The 19,612-nt window shown below is 33.0% G+C and overlaps 1 protein-coding gene across 1 annotated transcript in view; it reads left to right on the top strand.

Moving 5' to 3' along the window:
* Positions 1-16,199, top strand: part of Pof1b (POF1B actin binding protein) — a 69,377-nt gene extending 53,178 nt beyond the window's left edge. The window contains exons 8-15 of the mRNA XM_027932890.2: positions 1,042-1,116; positions 6,999-7,091; positions 7,955-8,068; positions 8,855-9,007; positions 10,019-10,138; positions 11,311-11,439; positions 12,735-12,817; positions 16,055-16,199. Of these exons, the coding sequence (XP_027788691.2) occupies positions 1,042-1,116; positions 6,999-7,091; positions 7,955-8,068; positions 8,855-9,007; positions 10,019-10,138; positions 11,311-11,439; positions 12,735-12,817; positions 16,055-16,199 (912 nt within the window). The remainder of the gene's footprint in view (positions 1-1,041; positions 1,117-6,998; positions 7,092-7,954; positions 8,069-8,854; positions 9,008-10,018; positions 10,139-11,310; positions 11,440-12,734; positions 12,818-16,054) is intronic.
* Positions 16,200-19,612: the final 3,413 nt, after the last annotated feature.

Here is a 19,612-nt window from a genome sequence, read left to right as displayed (position 1 = left end):
CTTTTGTGTTATTTTTTTATTTTCAATGCATTGGCATACTGAATTCATTACAATAATTCAGTAAGTCCTAAATTGCCTTTAAAAAGGCACTTCACTTCAGCTTCTCACTTAAAATTAGTTGAAGCTTCCCACTGTTGCTGTGGTAACACCTTAATCTCTCAAAAGTCACTGTAGCTCTGTGTAACTTCTCAATTAAACCCTGAAATACCTTCAGTTTTATTTTCCAAAGTTTCATTATTTAAAAATTCAGCTTTGAGTCTAGGATTGTGAATCAGTGGTGGAGCGCTTACCTCGCAAGTATGAGGCACTGGGTTTGATCCTCAGCACCATATAAAAATAAATAAGTGAAATAAAAGTATTGTGTCCATCTACAACTACAAAAATATTTTTAAAAAATTCAGCTTCTAAAATGTCATATCACCCAACAAAACTTATAGTTGTAGAAAGCTATACTAAATAACATGTTTAATGGAATTTAATAGGCCATTTTGGTTTTTAAAGTTATTTATTTATTCTAATGTGTTATATGTGATGGCAGAATGCAATTCATTTCATAATACATATATAGAGCACAATTCTTCAAGTCACTGTACACAAAGTATTCTCACACCATTCATGTCTTCATACATGTACTTAGGGTAATGATGTCTAGACCATTTTGTTTTAAATTTTTTTTTTCTCAGTTGTGAGAACTGAACCCAGGGCCTTGTTTTCCCTAGGCAAGCACTCTACCATTGAGCTCCATCCCTATCCTTAAATTACTTTTCAAAATAGAAATTAAATGTTTTATTGGTTGACCAAAGCTTTTTGGTAAAAATGCCTAGAAATCAGGATTCTTTCCATGCTTAAGTTATATAATTGATTTTTTAAAGTAAGAATTGATAAGAACAAAAATGCAGTTTATAGAAACTATTTATCAAAAAGTGAATTTACTTTTTAATGTCCCTAAAAATGTACCTTACTACACAAAAGTCTGTGTACTACTGACCCTAAGATTAAAAAACTACTGTGGTCAATGTATAAATCTCTCTTTTCTTACAGTCAGAAGACATTGAATCATTGATTCCTAAAGGATTGTCAGAGTTTACAAAACAGCAAATTCGCTATATTCTGCAGGTGAGATGTGTTCAGGGTGGGAGTTTGAGATAGGCACTAATAAACTACACCTTAGGATGCCTCCCTTAATTAAGAAAAGAAAATCCCAAATAAAACCATATTCCACAGGAGTTGATTATTTTTTGGATATGGGTATAAAAAAGAAAAAGCATAAAAGATAAAAGTATTTAATTAGGGTTGCATGATAGTTCAGTCAGACCATCAAAAACTATTATTGAATGATTAACATTTAGGTAATCATTCCAGAAATAATATTTTCTGCTATGGAATGCCTTTAATCACTCTTTAGTGTTTTAGTACAAATCTGAATTACACTGTGTATTTGCCTTCCTCTTCTCAATTCCATCGTCTCCCCAACCACAGATACTGAGAGGCTGAAAGGCCAGTGCCTTGCTTTTCTTGAGTTGTGGAATACTAGAGAAACCGATCAATAAATTCCCCTATAATTAAATGAGGGACCATAGATCAAGATATGTGTTAAGAAAACTGTAGAAAACTTTGCTTCCTTTATGTTTCTTTTTCACATTTATAAAATTATTGTCTGAAATAGTCCCTCTATATATACATCAAAAATTTATTGTTATAATTTTTTGTTTCAACTACCAAACATAATTTAGAAAACTGAACAAATGGAAAGCATGTTCTATTTATATTTATTTTACTTTTCAAGGTTTTTTTCCCCTATATTAACGGTCGCAATCCCTTGTTTAATATTTTCTTCTCTTTACAAAAATTCCTTTTTTTTTCTGGTCAATATTTATTTATTTATTTATTTTTTATTGTTGGTTGTTCAAAACATTACATAGTTCTTGATATATCATCTTTCACACTTTGCTTCAAGTGGGTTATGAACTCCCATTTTTAGCCCATATACAGATTGCAGAATCACATCAATTACACATCCATTGATTTACATATTGCCATACTAGTGACTGTCATGTTCTGCTACCTTTCCTATCCTCTACTATCCCCCCTCCCCTCCCCTCCCCACCCCTCTTCTCTCTCTACCCCCTCTACTGACCTTCATTTCTCCCCCTTGTATTATTTTTCCCTTTCCCCTCATTTCCTCTTGTATGTTCTTTTCTATAACCCTGAGGGTCTCCTTCCATTTCCATGCAATTTCCCTTTTCTCTCCCTTTCCCTCCCACCTCTCATCTCTGTTTAATGTTAATCTTCTTCTCATGCTCTTCGTCCCTACTCTGTTCTTAGTTACTCTCCTTATATCAAAGAAGACATTTGGCATTTGTTTTTTAGGGATTGGCTAGCTTCACTTAGCATAATCTGCTCTAGTTCCATCTATTTCCCTGCAAATTTTATGATTTTGTCATTTTTCAATGCAGAGTAATACTCCATTGTGTATAAATGCCACATTTTTTTAATCCATTTGTCTATTGAAGGGCATCTGGGTTGGTTCCACAGTCTTGCTATTGTGAATTGAGCTGCTATGAACATCGATGTAGTGGTGTCCCTGTAGCATACTCTTTTTAGGTCTTTAGGGAATAGACCAAGAAGGGGAATAGCTGGGTCAAATGGTGGCTCCATTCCCAGCTTTCCAAGAAATCTCCATACTGCTTTCCAAATTGGCTGCACCAATTTGCAGTCCCACCAGCAATGTACAAGTGTACCCTTTTCCCCACATCCTCGCCAGCACTTGTTGTTGTTTGACTTCATAATGGCTGCCAATCTTACTGGAGTGAGATGGTATCTTAGTGAGGTTTTGATTTGCATTTCTCTGACTGCTAGAGATGGTGAGCATTTTTTCATGTACTTGTTGATTGAATGTATGTCCTCCTCTGAGAAGTGTCTGTTCAGGTCCTTGGCCCATTTGTTGATTGGGTTGTTTGTTATCTTATTGTCTAATTTTTGGAGTTCTTTGTATACTCTGGATATTAGGGCTCTATCTGAAGTGTGAGGAGTAAAGATTTGTTCCCAGGATGTAGGCTCTCTATTTACCTCTCTTATTGTTTCTTTAGCTGAGAAAAAACTTTTTAGTTTGAGTAAGTCCCATTTGTTGATTCTAGTTATTAACTTTTGTGCTATGGGTGTCCTATTGAGGAATTTGGAGCCCGACCCCACAGTATGTAGATCGTAGCCAACTTTTTCTTCTATCAGACGGCGTGTCTCTGATTTGATATCAAGCTCCTTGATCCATTTTGAATTAACTTTTGTGCATGGCGAGAGAAAGGGATTCAGTTTCATTTTGTTGCATATGGATTTCCAGTTTTCCCAGCACCATTTGTTGAAGATGCTATCCTTCCTCCATTGCATGCTTTTAGCCCCTTTATCAAATATAAGATAGTTGTAGTTTTGTGGATTGGTTTCTGTGTCCTCTATTCTGTACCATTGGTCCACCCGCCTGTTTTGGTACCAGTACCATGCTGTTTTTGTTACTATTGCTCTGTAGTATAGTTTGAAGTCTGGTATCGCTATACCGCCTGATTCACACTTCCTGCTTAGCATTGTTTTTGCTATTCTGGGTCTTTTATTTTTCCATATGAATTTCATGATTGCTTTCTCTATTTCTACAAGAAATGCCGTTGGGATTTTGATTGGCATTGCATTAAACCTATAGAGAACTTTTGGTAATATCGCCATTTTTATGATGTTAGTTCTGCCTATCCATGAACAGGGTATATTTTTCCATCTTCTAAGATCTTCTTCTATTTCTCTCTTTAGGGTTCTGTAGTTTTCATTGTATAAGTCTTTCACCTCTTTTGTTAGGTTGATTCCCAAGTATTTTATTTTTTTTGAAGATATTGTGAATGGAGTGGTTGTCCTCATTTCCATTTCAGAGGATTTGTCGCTGATATACAGGAATGCCTTTGATTTATGCGTGTTGATTTTATATCCTGCCACTTTGCTGAATTCATTTATTAGCTCTAATAGTTTCTTTGTAGACCCTTTTGGGTCTGCTAGGTATAGAATCATATCATCTGCAAATAGTGATAATTTAAGTTCTTCTTTTCCTATTTTTATGCCTTTAATTTCTTTCGTCTGTCTAATTGCTGTGGCCAGTGTTTCGAGAACTATGTTGAACAGAAGTGGTGAGAGAGGGCATCCCTGTCTTGTTCCAGATTTTAGAGGGAATGCCTTCAATTTTTCTCCATTCAGAATGATGCTAGCCTGAGGCTTAGCATAGATTGCTTTTACAATATTGAGGTATGTTCCTGTTATCCCTAGTTTTTCTAGAGTTTTGAACATAAAGGGATGCTGTACTTTGTCGAATGCTTTTTCCGCATCTATCGAGATGATCATATGGTTCTTATTTTTAAGTCTATTGATGTGGTGAATAACATTTATTGATTTCCGTATATTGAACCAGCCTTGCATCCCAGGGATGAATCCTACTTGATCATGGTGCACAATTTTTTTTGATATGTTTTTGTATCCGATTCGCCAGAATTACAAAAATTCCTTTAGCTTTTTTGTTTTTTCAGGGTAGGTTGCCTACTGACAAATTATTTTCATTTTTTTCATCTGAAAATTCTGTGATTTTTCTATTCATCTCTAAAGTGAAATAATTTCATTGGATACAGAATTTGCAGCTAACAGTTCTGTAATTTTAGCATTTACAAATATAGTGTGCCAATTCCTACTGGCCTCCATGGTTTCTGATGAAAAGTCTACTATTATTTTAATTAATTTTCCTAATAGTTAAGGCTTTTTTGTGCAGCTTTCAAACTATTTGTCTTAAGTTTTAAGAAGTTTGATTGGTCTTGGCAGGGATTTCTTTGGTTTTATTTTGTTTGGGATTTGTTTAGGTTCTGGAATATATATATATATATATATATATATATATATATATATATATATATATATATATATTGCTAATTTAGGGGAAATTAGGTATTATTTGAAGATTTGGTCAGTTCTATGCTTTTTCTTCTTTCATTACAGACACTAGTTACATGAATAGTAGATATGTATTATACTCCCCCAGTTTCTTAGGCTCTATTCAGTTACTTTTCTGTTCTATTTTCTCTCTGCTACTCGGTTTATGTTGTTTCTTTTATCTTTTAATTTACCCATTATTTTCTCTGTCCTCCACATTCTACTTCGTATTCCATCCATTGAGGGTTGTTTTGTTTTTGCTTGTTTTGATTGCTTATTGAACTTTTCAGTTCTAAAATTTTCCTTTTTTATCTTTTTTTTTTTGTAGTGGGGATTGAATCCAGGGGCACTTAACCCCTGAGACATAGCCCCAGTCCATTTTTTTAATTTTTTATTTTGAAGCAGCATCTCATTAAGTTGTGTAGGGCCTTGTAAGTTGCTAAGGCTGGCTTTAAAATTGTCATCCTCCTGCCTCAGTCTCCCAAGTTGCTGAGATTACAGATGTGCCCTGCTATTCCCAGATCCTTTTTCATTCTTTATATTTTTTTATTTCTTTATTGAGACTTTCTAGTTTGTTGTTGAGACATGGTTACTTTTGTTTGCTTCAGTCTGTTTGTAGTTTTCTGCTGAAGCATTTTAGAATGCTTGCCTAAAAACCTTGTCAGGCAGTTCTAACATTTCAGTTATCTTGATGTAGGCATAGATTGTTTATCTTATTGAATTGAGATATTCCTTGTTCTTGAAATGGTAAGAGATTTTCAGTTGAAATCTGTCCATTTTTGGTACCATGACACTGGATATTATTCAAATATTCTGTTCTAGTAGAATATCTCTGATACTGAAACACCAGAGGAAGTCAAGGCACTGTCAAAGCCAGCTGGAAAAGGAAGATGTCTAGGATTCTCTACTCATCCTTTCTTGATATGATAGGATGAAAGCCTAAGCTCACTTCATGATATCAACTGATACAACAGTGCTTGGAATTTCATTTTTCCCCATCTAAGATGAAAGACTCATCTCTCTATCCTACCTTTATTGATACCAACCTAATGAGTGATGTTGGTATGCCTCTTTAGAGCCTGATGATGGAGGAAGTCCAGGTTTCACTCTCAGCTTTTCTTGTTTGGGTGAGGGTAGTGTTAAAAATTTTTTCCTGTTGTATTTTGCTGCAGTCAAGGGTTATCAACTTAAAGTTTCTGTCTTCTTAGCCCTCCTGTCCTTTCATGAACCTTTGGCTATTGAAAAAAGGCTTTTCTTAGGACATTTGTTCCCCATATCCATTGGTATATTTGGATTACCTGTTTTCCAAACACCAGTCTATGACATATAAAACAAAATAAAATCCAAGAATTCAATGTGTCATCCCTCAGTTCCAAATGTACTAACCATTCTTTTCACCATTCTGAGCTTTTAAATATTTGTTTTATATATAATATCTAGGGTTTCTAGTGTACTTAGTAAGAGGACTAGGGAAAGGTATTTCTCCTTTATCTTTCCAGATAAAGGAGAATTTGCTATTTTAAAAAAAATATATTTTCTTTAAATAAATGAAAATAATTTAGTGAAAGGATTTTTTCTCCTTCTTCTTTATAATTAAAGATGATCTTGCACTTCAAATTTAAACTTAATTATTATTAAATTCTTCTTAATTTAGGAAAAAATATATGCTCTATGCTCTTGGAATCACACATAGGAAATTTAATTTCATTACTTGAAGGTTGATTCTCTTATGTTTTCTAATTTTTTTAAAAAAGAAAGAAAAATTGATGGAATTCTACCTTTTGAGAAAGGTGATACTTTGTGATATAAGACATAAAAAAAAAACCTTGTTCACAATACCTGGCTATGATCTTTTAAGGAATACTGCTGGGACTGCTTAAGCACATTATTGAAAAAAAAATGTCTTGTATCACTATTCTAATACAGTCATGTCCAAAATAAAATTATAAATAAGTTTACTGGTAGGAACAGAAAAATAAGATTACTTTCACTTATATTGCCTATTTTTGAATGTTAATAAAAATCAACCATGAATTATTTTCTTCCTCCAGATGAGGGGTATGTCTGATAAGTCACTCAGGCTAGTGCTGTCCACATTCAGCAATATACGTGAGGAGCTTGGACATCTTCAAAATGACTTGACAGTAAGAATTATGTTTAATTTTCTTTCCTAAGCCACTTCTAATTCTTCACTTCCTACCATAGAAATGAAGACATTCAGTACACTTTTTTAAAATTCAGTACAACACAGCAATATTATGCTTACCCGGACATAGCTAAGGTTTTCTCAAAATAGTTAAATTAGTTTTAGAAAAGGAAAAAAGGGTATAACATGTAATGTCCAGTTTGAAAGAATGTTGAATATGCATTTATTATTTAGTTTACTACTAAGGGTAATTTAATGGTGAAAACCAGGGAGTAGCCAACAATATTAGAATAATCTGACTCATTTAATAGGAATTTCTCCGTTTCTTAATAATAAAGCATACTCTGATTTTCTCTTCAAACAAAACAGTTTAAAAACTTGTTTCTCTAAGAACTTAACCTGTTCTATTTTCTATTTTAATCTGTGTTCTTGGTGCCATCAACTAGATACATTCAGAATGCTTTCCTTACAATGAATAACTCCTTGAGGACTTTGAAGTGGTTTTTCTTTTGTTTCTTCATTCTAATGAATGTAGTTAGTCTCTAATTTGAAAATTCACCACCTGCTGGGATTAACAAGGAGTCTTTGCAGTTTGGATAAAAACATTAGAATAATTCAAAAGGTTCTGCTTCATTGCACTTAGAGTTAGTCCATCAAAATATCCTTTTCAATATGGGTTTTGAATGTTTCAATCTTGTTTATACCACACTTTGCTTAACTTTTAATAATTCTGCTTTATCAAGCAATTACAAATGAAACAAGAGATTATTTAAATCTTCTAATGTAGGCAAGTCTTTGTATTATATGGTTGTTGACAAGCTTATGTTATTCTGAATCATAATAAATAATTTATGGTTCTAGTCACTGGAAAATGACAAGATAAGACTTGAGAAGGATGTGGCATTCAAAGAAACTCAAATAAAAGAGTATGAAGAACTCTTGGCATCAGTGAGAGCAAATAATCGTCAGCAGCAAGTAAGTTTATATTTTTGTTGGTGATAAACTAGATTGATAGTTTTTTATATGTACAAGACTAGTACATTAGAATTATGAGATACAGTTCAGACAGAATTAATATATGATGAAACAATTTTTATATGAGAATTGAGTGGTTTTAGAAAAGACAACCTTATATATTTTAGGCATACAATATATAAAGTACAAAATTATCTGTATTTTTGAGTGACAAGAATTATATGAATACTAAAAATCTAGGTTCACTCACTCATTTAATCTACTAATGTGTTAATGTGAAAAAAGCTTTTGTAGATCTCACCTTGTGTTTGTGCAATGAATAATAAGAGAATGAATGAACTGTAGAAGATTTCTCCTGATATCTGAGTAAAGATAATTTCTAAGAGACCATTTTGAGTCTCTAAGGCTTACTCCTTCCTAATAACCCTCATGACTGTTCTAAATTCTTGCTCAGTTGGTAGTTGTCATATAAATAATTAGGTACATCATCATTTTGATGCTTACTAGAAGTCAAGATAAAATATTATAAAAGAGTACCAAAAATCTTATTACTGACTTGGGATACCAAAAAATCATGTAGCCTTGACTCATTTTCACTAAAAATAGGTAATTGAGAATAGGAGCAAGACTAATATCTTACATGGCTGATTTAACATATCATCTAAGGGAAATAATATAATAAAATGAGGATGGGAAAATATTTGCTTGATTTGATGGAATGAACTGATTAAAAAAAATATTTCACTGCAAATAGATTTATCGTATGCACTTGTGTCTTCCTTATAGCAGGGACTTCAAGACTCAAGCTCAAAATGTCAGGCATTGGAAGAAAATAATCTTTCTCTTCGACATACATTATCAGACATGGAATACAGAGTAAAAGAACTGGAATATTGTAAACGTAATTTGGAGCAAGAGAATAAAAACCTTAGAATGCAGGTACTAATTTTTTGTTTTAAAGTTGGAAAATTGCATTAGTTATATCAGTGTAATTCTAGCATTGCAATAGTAACATTTATCTTGTTCATCCTTCCTTCCTTCCTTCCTTCCTTCCTTCCTTCCTTCCTTCCTTCCTTCCTTCCTTCCGTTATGAGGAACCACTTCAGAAAACATTCTAAGTCCAAATTCAAATCAAAGAGAGCTTTATTTACCTGGCCAGGGACTGTCACCCACCCATAGAGACTGAAGCTCCGTGGGAGAACAGCCATTTCCTGGCCCTTGTCTTGGGAATTTAAGGCAGAAAACCACAGCTCAAGGACTTTCCTTAGTGTCATCCAAGCAAGCCAATCATAGAACCTAAGACAGCAATTAGCACAGCAACTTAACAATCGTGTCTTGGGTTTGAGCAGTTGTTAGACAACCATATCCTGAGTTTGAGCAGGTGGTTAGCAAGGGTGAGAATCTACTTCAAAGTCTTGGGTCACCAAGACCACCATATCCTGGGTTGAGTACATTTTGTGGGATACAAAGTACAGAAATCAATATATTATAAGAAAACAGCTTTCATTTTATTTTCTTAGAAACAGTTCTTGTAACAGTTTTTCTATAGAAGGCAGCAAAATGGAGTCTTAGGACTATCTATGACAGTTCTTGCTTTATAATCATCTTATCTCACTTATCAAAACCTTAAATCTATTATCTATATTTGTTACTAACCTATAACCTATAACTTACACTCTTATTGATTTTGTTTATCAGTTCACACCACAACACTTCCTTCCTTCCTTCCTTCCTTCCTGTTCATCTTGAGAAAGTGTGTAGATTGCTTTCTGATAACCATAGTTCTTATCAAAGTGATATTTGAGCTTTCTAAAACAGTTTCTGAAAAACACTATCATTATTTATATGTCATATTTAATCATATGGTTTCATGTAATAGTAATCTTTAAAACATAATATGTATTTCCTTCACAACAATCCAATTATGAAAAGTTATTTCATCTTGTATAGGTTTCTGAGACTTGCACAGGCCCGATGCTGCAGGCTAAAATGGATGAGATTGGCAACCATTACATGGAGATGGTTAAAAACTTGCGAGTAGAGAAAGACAGAGAGATCTGCAAGCTAAGGGTATGTTGATCCTATATTTCATAATACACAGGTCAACATGTATTTTCTATCACAATGATAGTTTCAAGTTTAAGCTCACAAGGAAAAATCAACTGAAGGTAAAGTTTTATGAATATGTCATAGAACCTTTTAAGTTTACATCATCATGCATAAAATATCATTGTTTAATTGTTTTCTAATTCTGCTTCATCTCTTCTAGCATAGTAAAGGAAATATTAATTCATTGTGTTGGGTATTTGTCAATGTGTTTTGGGGGGATAGGTGGAGCACTCTATGATCTTGCTTATAGCATGCTTATACAGGCAAGAGAAATATTCAAGATTATCTAGCAAAGCCATAACTGAATTTATACAATCATCCCTGAACACTGAGAGATGATAAATATCAAAGACTTTGTCCAGCACAATGATAAAAATGATATTGTTTTATTTGCCTATAATTATAATAAAATTAGAATATTTGCAATAAATGTATAGTGACTTACCTTTTAATTCTAGGTTGAATTGACTTAATATATCCCATAATATATTGATTCCTAAATATTCTCAAATATACTTAAATTTCTTAATGAACAAAATGATGAAAGATTTTTCCTTTTCAAATATCACTTATGATCTTTACCAAAAATCAAAATGAAACAAAACATAATTTTCTAAAAAGTATACTGATAACCAGATTTCCTCCACTGGTTTTCTCCTTGTCTTCTCAACATTACTAACGTTAACCAAACAGTCACCTATGTACACATAAGTGATAAAGTGGAAAATGAGCCAGGGCAGTGATGCATGCCTGTAACTTCAATCATCTTGGGAGGCTAAGGCAGGAGGATCATGAGTTCAAAGCCAGCCTTAGCAACTTAGCAAGGGACAAAGCAAATCAGCAAGACCCTGTCTCTAAATAAAGATATAAAAATATGAGCTTTGGTTGTGGCTCAGTGGTTAAGTGCCCCTGGGTTAAATCCCTTGTACCAAAAGGAAAAAAAAAAGAAAAGGAAAGAAAAAAGAAAAATGCCTTTCTTTTTTATATTTACAAATTTCTATGGAAGTTTGTAATTATTAGTATTTTCATTCATGACTAGCTGTGTGACTGTGTAACTAAAACTATTCTGGAGCTCAGTAATACACTTTATAAATAAGGGCTATAATAATATTTATTTCTTTCTATATCTTTAGTCCCAGTTAAACCAGTACCAAAAAGATGTTTCAAGAAGAGAAGGAAGTTGTAGTGACTTCCAATTCAAGCTTCATGAACTCACCAGCTTGCTGGAAGAGAAGGATTCCCTTATAAAACGTCAGTCAGAGGTAAAGAAAGAAAGGGATAGGAAAGTAGAAGAACAATAATATAACTCAGTCCAAAAGGATAAACACTTCCCAGGTATTAGAAAAGGATACATTACCAAGACATGCTTTATTATGTGGAAATGCATGGGAAAAAGCAGAGTTATATTTCAGGAGATATAATTCAAATGAAAGAACTGAAGCAAAAATAAGTGCTTGGTATTGTACATTGGACATTTTTTTTTTGTAGTTTAGAATTGTATATTTATATCTCTGATCATTTGCATTCATAATTAGGAAAGGTATCAATTTTATATATGTGTGTGTCTTCATGAAAGAATTTAATCATTCAAAAATATTTGTTATTCACTTATGATGAACAAAGCTTTCCCACAGTACAGTTCATATTGATGCATTTTATAATTTCCTATTAACTTTCTATCAGTGACTAAATTGTTATTTTATGTATCTGTTAGCATGTTATCACATAAGGGTTTTATCTCCCTCTTCTTTTTGCTTTCCCTCTTCAGTTCCACAGATTTTATGCAATGATTGTAGCTCATGAAATGCATACTACTTTGATCTGTGACCTTTTTGTGGTGCTAATCGGGTTCCTGATATCATTATACCTTACTCATTAATCATATTTCCTGCAGCCCGTCAGGCAGCCAGACAGCACAAGTCCCTGTTTTCAGCCCTCTGTTGGCAGGTACATTGGACATTTTTAAGACACTGATTTTATTTTTCATTAGCAGTGAAACTCCCTCAAAGACTGTGAGCTTCTTACTAAATTATGGGCTGCTTCATCAAGTGACTGTGTTATATTCCTCCCTGTATCTTCAGTATGTAGCTCAGGATCTGGCATAAAATAGGTACAAAGGGAACAACCAAAATGGTGGCTAATATCATATTGTGGTTATTGAACAATGGTGCTTATAGTAACATTCACTATTAGGAACCTATATGTGTTTCCATATTGATGTATCAATACTTTTATGCTTTGGCTATATTTTTCAGGCTTTTTAAGACAAAAACGTTCACATCCTTATCATAAGAACTATGCCCATTTAATTTCAAGTTTTCCACAAAATATAGATATCCTACCTCCATTAGTGGATTCCTACAGAAGTATATAACTTTTCAAATACCATTAAGCAATATTATATGATAATCAACAAATGAGATTAGAACATTTTTGCCTGGAGGTTAAAAAGGAAAGGGGTGGTAATTATCCTAGTAAGCTTGTTTAATGATCAAGCATACATCTTACTCATGTTTCTACTTTTTAAAAAAGGATTATGTTGTTTTTCATTTTTAAGGAACTATCAAAGTTGAGACAAGAAATATATTCATCACATACTCAACCCTCCAGTTCTGGAAGGACTACCATTACTACTAAAAAGTAATGTATTTTTATATGAAGTTTTAATATGACTGGTAATTATACATTTCAAGTTATTGTCCTAGTTATTATATATTATAAGTTATTAAAATTCAGCACTAGACAAAGTTTGGTGTTTTTTACTAGCTAATACTTCTATTGAAGGATTAATACTTACAAGACATTGTTATTGTCTTCAGTCCTGTAACACACCTTTTTAATATTCATAATGTTACATAACATGTAAATAAATACAAATAATTGGTTGGTTGACCAACTGTATGAGTGAGAACTCTTAGTTGTATGTTACAGAGATTCAACTTAGAGTGTTTAAACCATTTATACTTAATATGATTATCTGTAATGCTGGATTTAAATTTACTGTCTTACTATTTGTTTTTGGTTTTGTTTCATTGTTTTATTTATTCCCCTTTTGCTCTTTTCCTTTCTTCTTTTGGATAAATTACTTCTTTACATAATTATGTTTTAATTTTGGCCTATATGTTTTCTTTTACATATATTAAAATACCTGCATAGATTATTTTTAAGTCAATTATCTTTTTTTCAAAAATATTCTTTTACTTGTCAACAGACCTTCATTTTATTTATTTATATGCAGTGCTGAGAATCGAACCCAGTGCTTCATACATGCTAGACAAGTGCTCTACCACGAAGCCACAACCCCAGCCCCTAGCCAATTATCTTTTAAAGACATATTAAGAGTAAAAAGCAGTGTTTTAAGTTTGCCTGCATATTTATCTTTTCTGGAGCTATTAATTCCTTTGCTTAGATCCAAATTTCTGTGATTTTCCCTTTGTCTGAATGAATAAATTCCTTAAACCTTTATTATGCTGCTCTTTTGGTGAAGACTTCTTTTGACTTTTTAAATCTGAAATAGTCTTTTCTTACCCCCATTATCCAGAGATACAGTAATAGTTCCTTATCTGAGAGGGACATGTTTCAAGACTGTCAGTGGATACCTGAAACATGGTATAGTACTGAACCCTATATATACTATGCTTTTTTCCTATTTGTTTTTATCATAAATCTTGGCAACAACATCATAGTTTTTTTTTTTTCCTTAGGGAGAGCTTTTACCTTTTCCCTTGAAGGGAATATATCTTCTCTTGGATATATATGCATTGCCACCATCACTAGTCTTATGCATGGGGGACATTATTATTAAGTATGATTATTACAAGAATGCAAGCACTAGTTTTTAGGATGATTGATCTGATAATCGAGAAAGCTACTAATTCATTAGAAGCTATAGACATATTCACCATAGATATATTGAAAAACATGGATGATTTGCATCCCAAGTGGAATAGGACAGCATAAAATATTTCATTATCCTAATCAGAACAGTGCAGAATTTGAAATTTAAAAAGTATTTATTTCTAGTATTTTCCATTTAATAATTTGGACTGAGAATAACTGAAACTACAAGGGAGGACTACTATGTTTTTATAGGGTATAAAATAGTAAGCTGATAGATTTTTTTTAAATGAAGTACATAAAAGATGTCACTCCCTTGTATTCTGACTCTCATTGTGACTGATGAGAAGTTTGATGTTAAAATTATGATTTTTTTCCCTCTGGGTAGTGTTCTTTATTCTCTGGCTGTTTTAAGATTCTTTACCACTGGCTTTTATAAATTAAAAAATGTGCCTCTCTGTGGTTTTCTTCATATTTCTTTTTCTTGAGGTTTAAGCAACTTCTTAGATCTGTAATTTCATTTTTCATCAAACTTGGAAATAATTTGGTTGTGATTTATTCAATTACTTCTTATCTTCTGCCATTCTGCATAACTTTAATACACACAAACACACACAATGGCAATGACCATTTTCTACATGTTGTATATGTCAGTCTTTTTCCATCATGTATTATTCTAGACAATTTATTTATGCCTTCAAATTTACTAGTCTTTTCTTACAGTGTCCACTCTGCTGTTAATCCTATTCAATGTATTTTTCATCTTTACAACTCCAATATGACCTTTTTAATATCCTCTATTACTTTCTTCATTGTGCTCATGAATTCCTCTAACTTCTTGAATATATTTTCTGTATTTCTAATAGATGCATCTTTCCTACTCATTTTTAATTAGTATTATTTCTTGGCTTGTTTCTACTAATTTATTTTTCTCTCCATTATTAGTCATATCTTCCCGTTTCATTGTATGACAACTGATTTTTGGGGGGGTACCAGGGATTGAACTCAGGGGCACTTGACCACTGAGCCACACCCGCAGCCCTATTTTGTATTTTATTTACAGACAGGGTCTCATTGAGTTGCTTAGTGCCTTGCTTTTGTTGAGGCTGGCTTTGAACTCACAATCCTCCTCCCTCAGCTTCCTGAGCCGCTGGGATTACAGGCATGAACCCCCCACACCTGGCTGACTACTGATTTTTTATGGGATGCCATATATTAAGGTTTTATGTTGTTGTATTCTAGATTTTTTGGTATTACTTAAAATATTTGGAAGTTTTATTCTGAGATAAATTTACTTGGAAACAGATTAATACTTTCAAGTCATGCTTTTAAACTGTTAGAACAACCTGCACTTAAGGCTAATTCATACCCCTACCAAAACAGTAGTTTTCTATGTTGTCTATGGTATGTCCCATATATTATAAGTTATTTCTACTCTGGCTAGAGGAACACAAAAATGACCATCCCTGTACAAGTTCAAGGGATTTCCAGCCTGCTCCTTTTCAATGGTCTTTCCCTGGAATTGATGACGTCTTCCCATACATATACTGAACGGCCTTCACCAAACAAATTATAGGGAAGCCTCTCCTGACCTCTCTCCCCATCTGTATAACTTTCTATTTTCTGGTAATCTTCCAACAAAAATTGACTGCCTTAACCTACCTGTTCTCTACACTCTGTCATCTCTGCTTGGTGATATTTCTGAAGTATGTTTTGGTTAGTTTTCCCTATCCTTTAACCAAGTAAATCTCTCTAGGCAGTGAGCTAGGCTTTATAGGACACACTTCATTTGTATCCTTGTCTGGAATCATTTTCCTGTGCTGTCAATGATCCATGACAGGCAGAGGTAAAAGTTTCTCCCCTTTGTTTTTTGGAAAATAATTGTAATAAATCGTTGCCTATTGAGAGGTGGTTTATATTCTTTCTTTGAAACATTTAAAAGTCATTCAGAGCCAAGTGGTTTATTAAGGGGAATCAAACTATGAGCAACTAAATATGAGTTATTTTCTCATACACTGTAAACTTTTTTCCTGTGTATAGGTACAGGACACAATATCCAATCCTAGGCCTCCTGTATGATGACTATGAATACATACCACCAGGTAGTGACACACAGACTATTGTGATTGAGAAAACAGAAGACAAATGGACTTGTGTAAGTTCACATGAGTGCTTCTATACCTAATTTGACTATATCTTAACAGCCTTTACATTTTGAGGCAAAATATCAAATATCCTAGACAATTATGAAGGAGAGTGAAGGATGGGGTAAAGACATGTTTTAGTAGAATCTGTTTTGTGTATTTGAATATGGTATTTACTCCTGTAAAGTTTGTTAGAATTTTGTTACAATTTTGAAAGATAAGAGGACACACACACACACACACACACACACACACACACACACATATATATATATATATATATATATATATATATATCACTAGATTGTAAGATCTTCCAGTTTTATATCCTACAGTGTAGAGTGAGCCTGCTGAACAGTCATTTAAATGCCATGTAGTCTAATATCTACTTTCTAAAACATCATCCAAAATCACTAGGTAACACAGACCTACCTCCGCATCATTCAATTCATTGCTAAGGGGCTAATTATTAAAACCTTCTTATGATAAGTGATAGCTACTTCTCTAGAACTTTTATTGATTGACTTGTTGACTTTTAAATTAATGATCATCAAAGAGGAAGTATAGCCAGGCATAATAGTGCATGCCTGTACTCCCAGGAGCTTGGGAGGCTGAGGCAGGAGGACCATGAGTTTAAGGCCAGCCTCAGCAACTTAGGAAGGCTCTAAGCAACTCAGCTAGACCTTGTATCTAATTAAAACATAAAAAAGGGCTGGGGATTTGGCTCAGTGGTTAAGTGCCCCTGGATTCACTCTCCAGTACAAAAAAAAAAAAAAAAGAGGAGGAAATATATATTCCCAGCACAGTAGTTCTATTCAAGGGTAATTTTGCCCTCTAGGGCACATTAAGCAATGTTTAGAGACATTTTGGCAGCTAAAGCAGGGATATATATTGGTATCAAGTTTGCAAAGGCCAAAGGTGCTTCTAAATCCTACAATGTGCAGGACCATCCCTCACAACAATGAATTATCCAACCCAAAATATTCATAGAGATGAAGTTGAGAAACCCTGCTAATACAACAAAATGCTCTTCATTTTTTCTCTAATTATATACTCCTACACTCTAATAATTCTAATAATAATCCACTGAGCATAGGAATGTGTGATATCCTGTAGGTGCAATGGACAGGAAAAAGGTTGAGAATGCCAGCTCTCAAACTATACATAATCCATTGTAAAACATTGTAAAAATTCTCATTATGTTAAAATTCCCCACCTATCCAACTGCTTAGGTACTAAAATCAGGAAGAACTAATCCATAGGTCATTAAAGTCAAGAAGTGATTATTATTGGGAAGTAGGCAGAGGACTATAAAGAGAACACCTAGTTACTAATAAATAATGTTCTGTTTTTTGAGTTGTATGATGATGGTATATGTGTGTTCAGTTTGGGAAAATTCATTTAGTTGTACTTTTCTACATGTTTGCAATATGTCAGTAAATAGAAATAAATATTCTTCAGAACCTTTTGAAGAAATTAAAATTATATTTCAGATGTATTATTAATAAAATAAAATATTTCAGATGTATAATTAATAAAATTATCTGTCAAATAACTAACCTTACCACCAAACATCTTTTGGCTAAACAAAAAATGTATATATACATATAATTTTCGGGGGATACTAGGGATTGAACTCAGGGGCATTCAACCACTGAGCCACATCCCCAGCCGTATTTTGTTTTTTATTTAGAGATAAGAGTCTCATTGAATTGCTTAGCACCTTTCTATTGCTGAGGCTGGATTTGAACTCACAATCCTCCTGTCTCAGCCTCCAGAGCTGCTGGGATTACAGGCATGTGCCACTGTGTCTGGCTCAAATATATTTTTAATATTTTAGTTGTAGATGGACACAGTGCCTTTATTTTATTTTTTATTTATTTTTATTTGGTGCTGAGGATTGAACCCAGTGCCTCACACATGGAAGGTACTGAGCTACAAACCCAGACCAAGCTCAATTATTTGAGTAACTCAAAGTTTAGTTTTTAGTTCTGAAACCATCCTTTAACTATATAATCAAGCCATCAGTCTTGTAAATATGGTTATCTATCATTAGTGAAAACAACCAATATTTAATAACCCCATATAAATATACCTGAATAATCCGATCTTTGAAATGTTATTTTACTTAGTCATTAATTAGTTGAGAATTACTTATTGCTAATTATGAACTGATAAAGTATACTTGATGACCCAAGAACCATATATATGATTAGCAAAAAATGTCAACATAAGATTTAAAATTGTCACTCAGATAATTTCATGCTCAAAGTGGAAACAATTGTTAATAACCACATGTGCCCATAGGTGACAACAGTGTGAGGACCTGCCAAATAAAGAGTTTAGCATAGTAGCCATTTCATCCCTCTACATTAAAACATAAAGCAATAAACATTAAAGTCGATATCTGAAAAGGCTCTAGAGACTGGTAAGAACTTCAAAATATATTCAAGTAAATTCAGATGATCCATATTTATTAACTGAAACCTTTGAGCATATATCTAAACTATAAATATGAACTATGGAAGAAATCAACTCAATTTTCCCTGCACCCTGATTCAAATCATTTGAAAACTATAAGTTCACTAAAGTCAAAAGACAGGTCTTTGTTTCAATTAATACCATATAAAAGAGAACCACAATTGTACAATGTGTTTCCAGTGGTTTTATACATATCAACTTAAATAATTTTCATAATTGTAAGCATACAATAATAATAATGTTTTAATTATGGACCCATTGTAAGATAACTTTTTTTTTCTTTTCTAGCCATGAATGGAAACAACTTTAAAGTATTACATCTCAAAGGAAGTTTTCTGTGTCTGTATTAGTATTTTAATTTCTTTTTCCTTCACTAAAGGCCAATCAAAATTTTGAACCATGCTACTAACCAATGAATCTAATGGAATGACTTAATTCTACAGATGAGTTTCTCCAGCCATTTATGAAATATCAATCCTTTCTATTTGTGGCTGCAATGTAGCAGCATACAAACTAAAAGAGGGAACTTGTTTATTTGAACTTCCATTGCAGACACTGTAGAACATAACCAGCTATTTTTTAAAAATATGGTACATCTTAGGTGGTTAACTAATTTGTGGAGTTAGAGATTTTATAAGTTATTCCATTAGAATATTTTCTCCAATATTTATTATACAATTTTGTTAAAAGAGTTAACATTGTTTTTAACAACAAGAGGCAAAAAAAATGAATCTTTAAAATAAAAGACTATAGGGCATGATACATATAATGTACATTGGGTTTTCTCACTTGAAGCCTATGACTAAAAGAGATGCTTTATTACATACTATTACACCTCTTGGAAACATAACTAAGCCAAAGTTGATAGTTAATTTCATTTAGCAGGGAAGTGGGATGATATCTTTTTAAATAAGTAAATCCATTTAATTGTACAATATGCTACAGAGTTCCTAGTAATACCCTTTTGTGTCTT

This window comes from Marmota flaviventris, chromosome X (genome assembly GCF_047511675.1).
Source record: "Marmota flaviventris isolate mMarFla1 chromosome X, mMarFla1.hap1, whole genome shotgun sequence".
NCBI classification, from domain to species: domain Eukaryota; kingdom Metazoa; phylum Chordata; class Mammalia; order Rodentia; family Sciuridae; genus Marmota; species Marmota flaviventris.
This window is presented reverse-complemented; position numbering and strand designations above follow the sequence as displayed.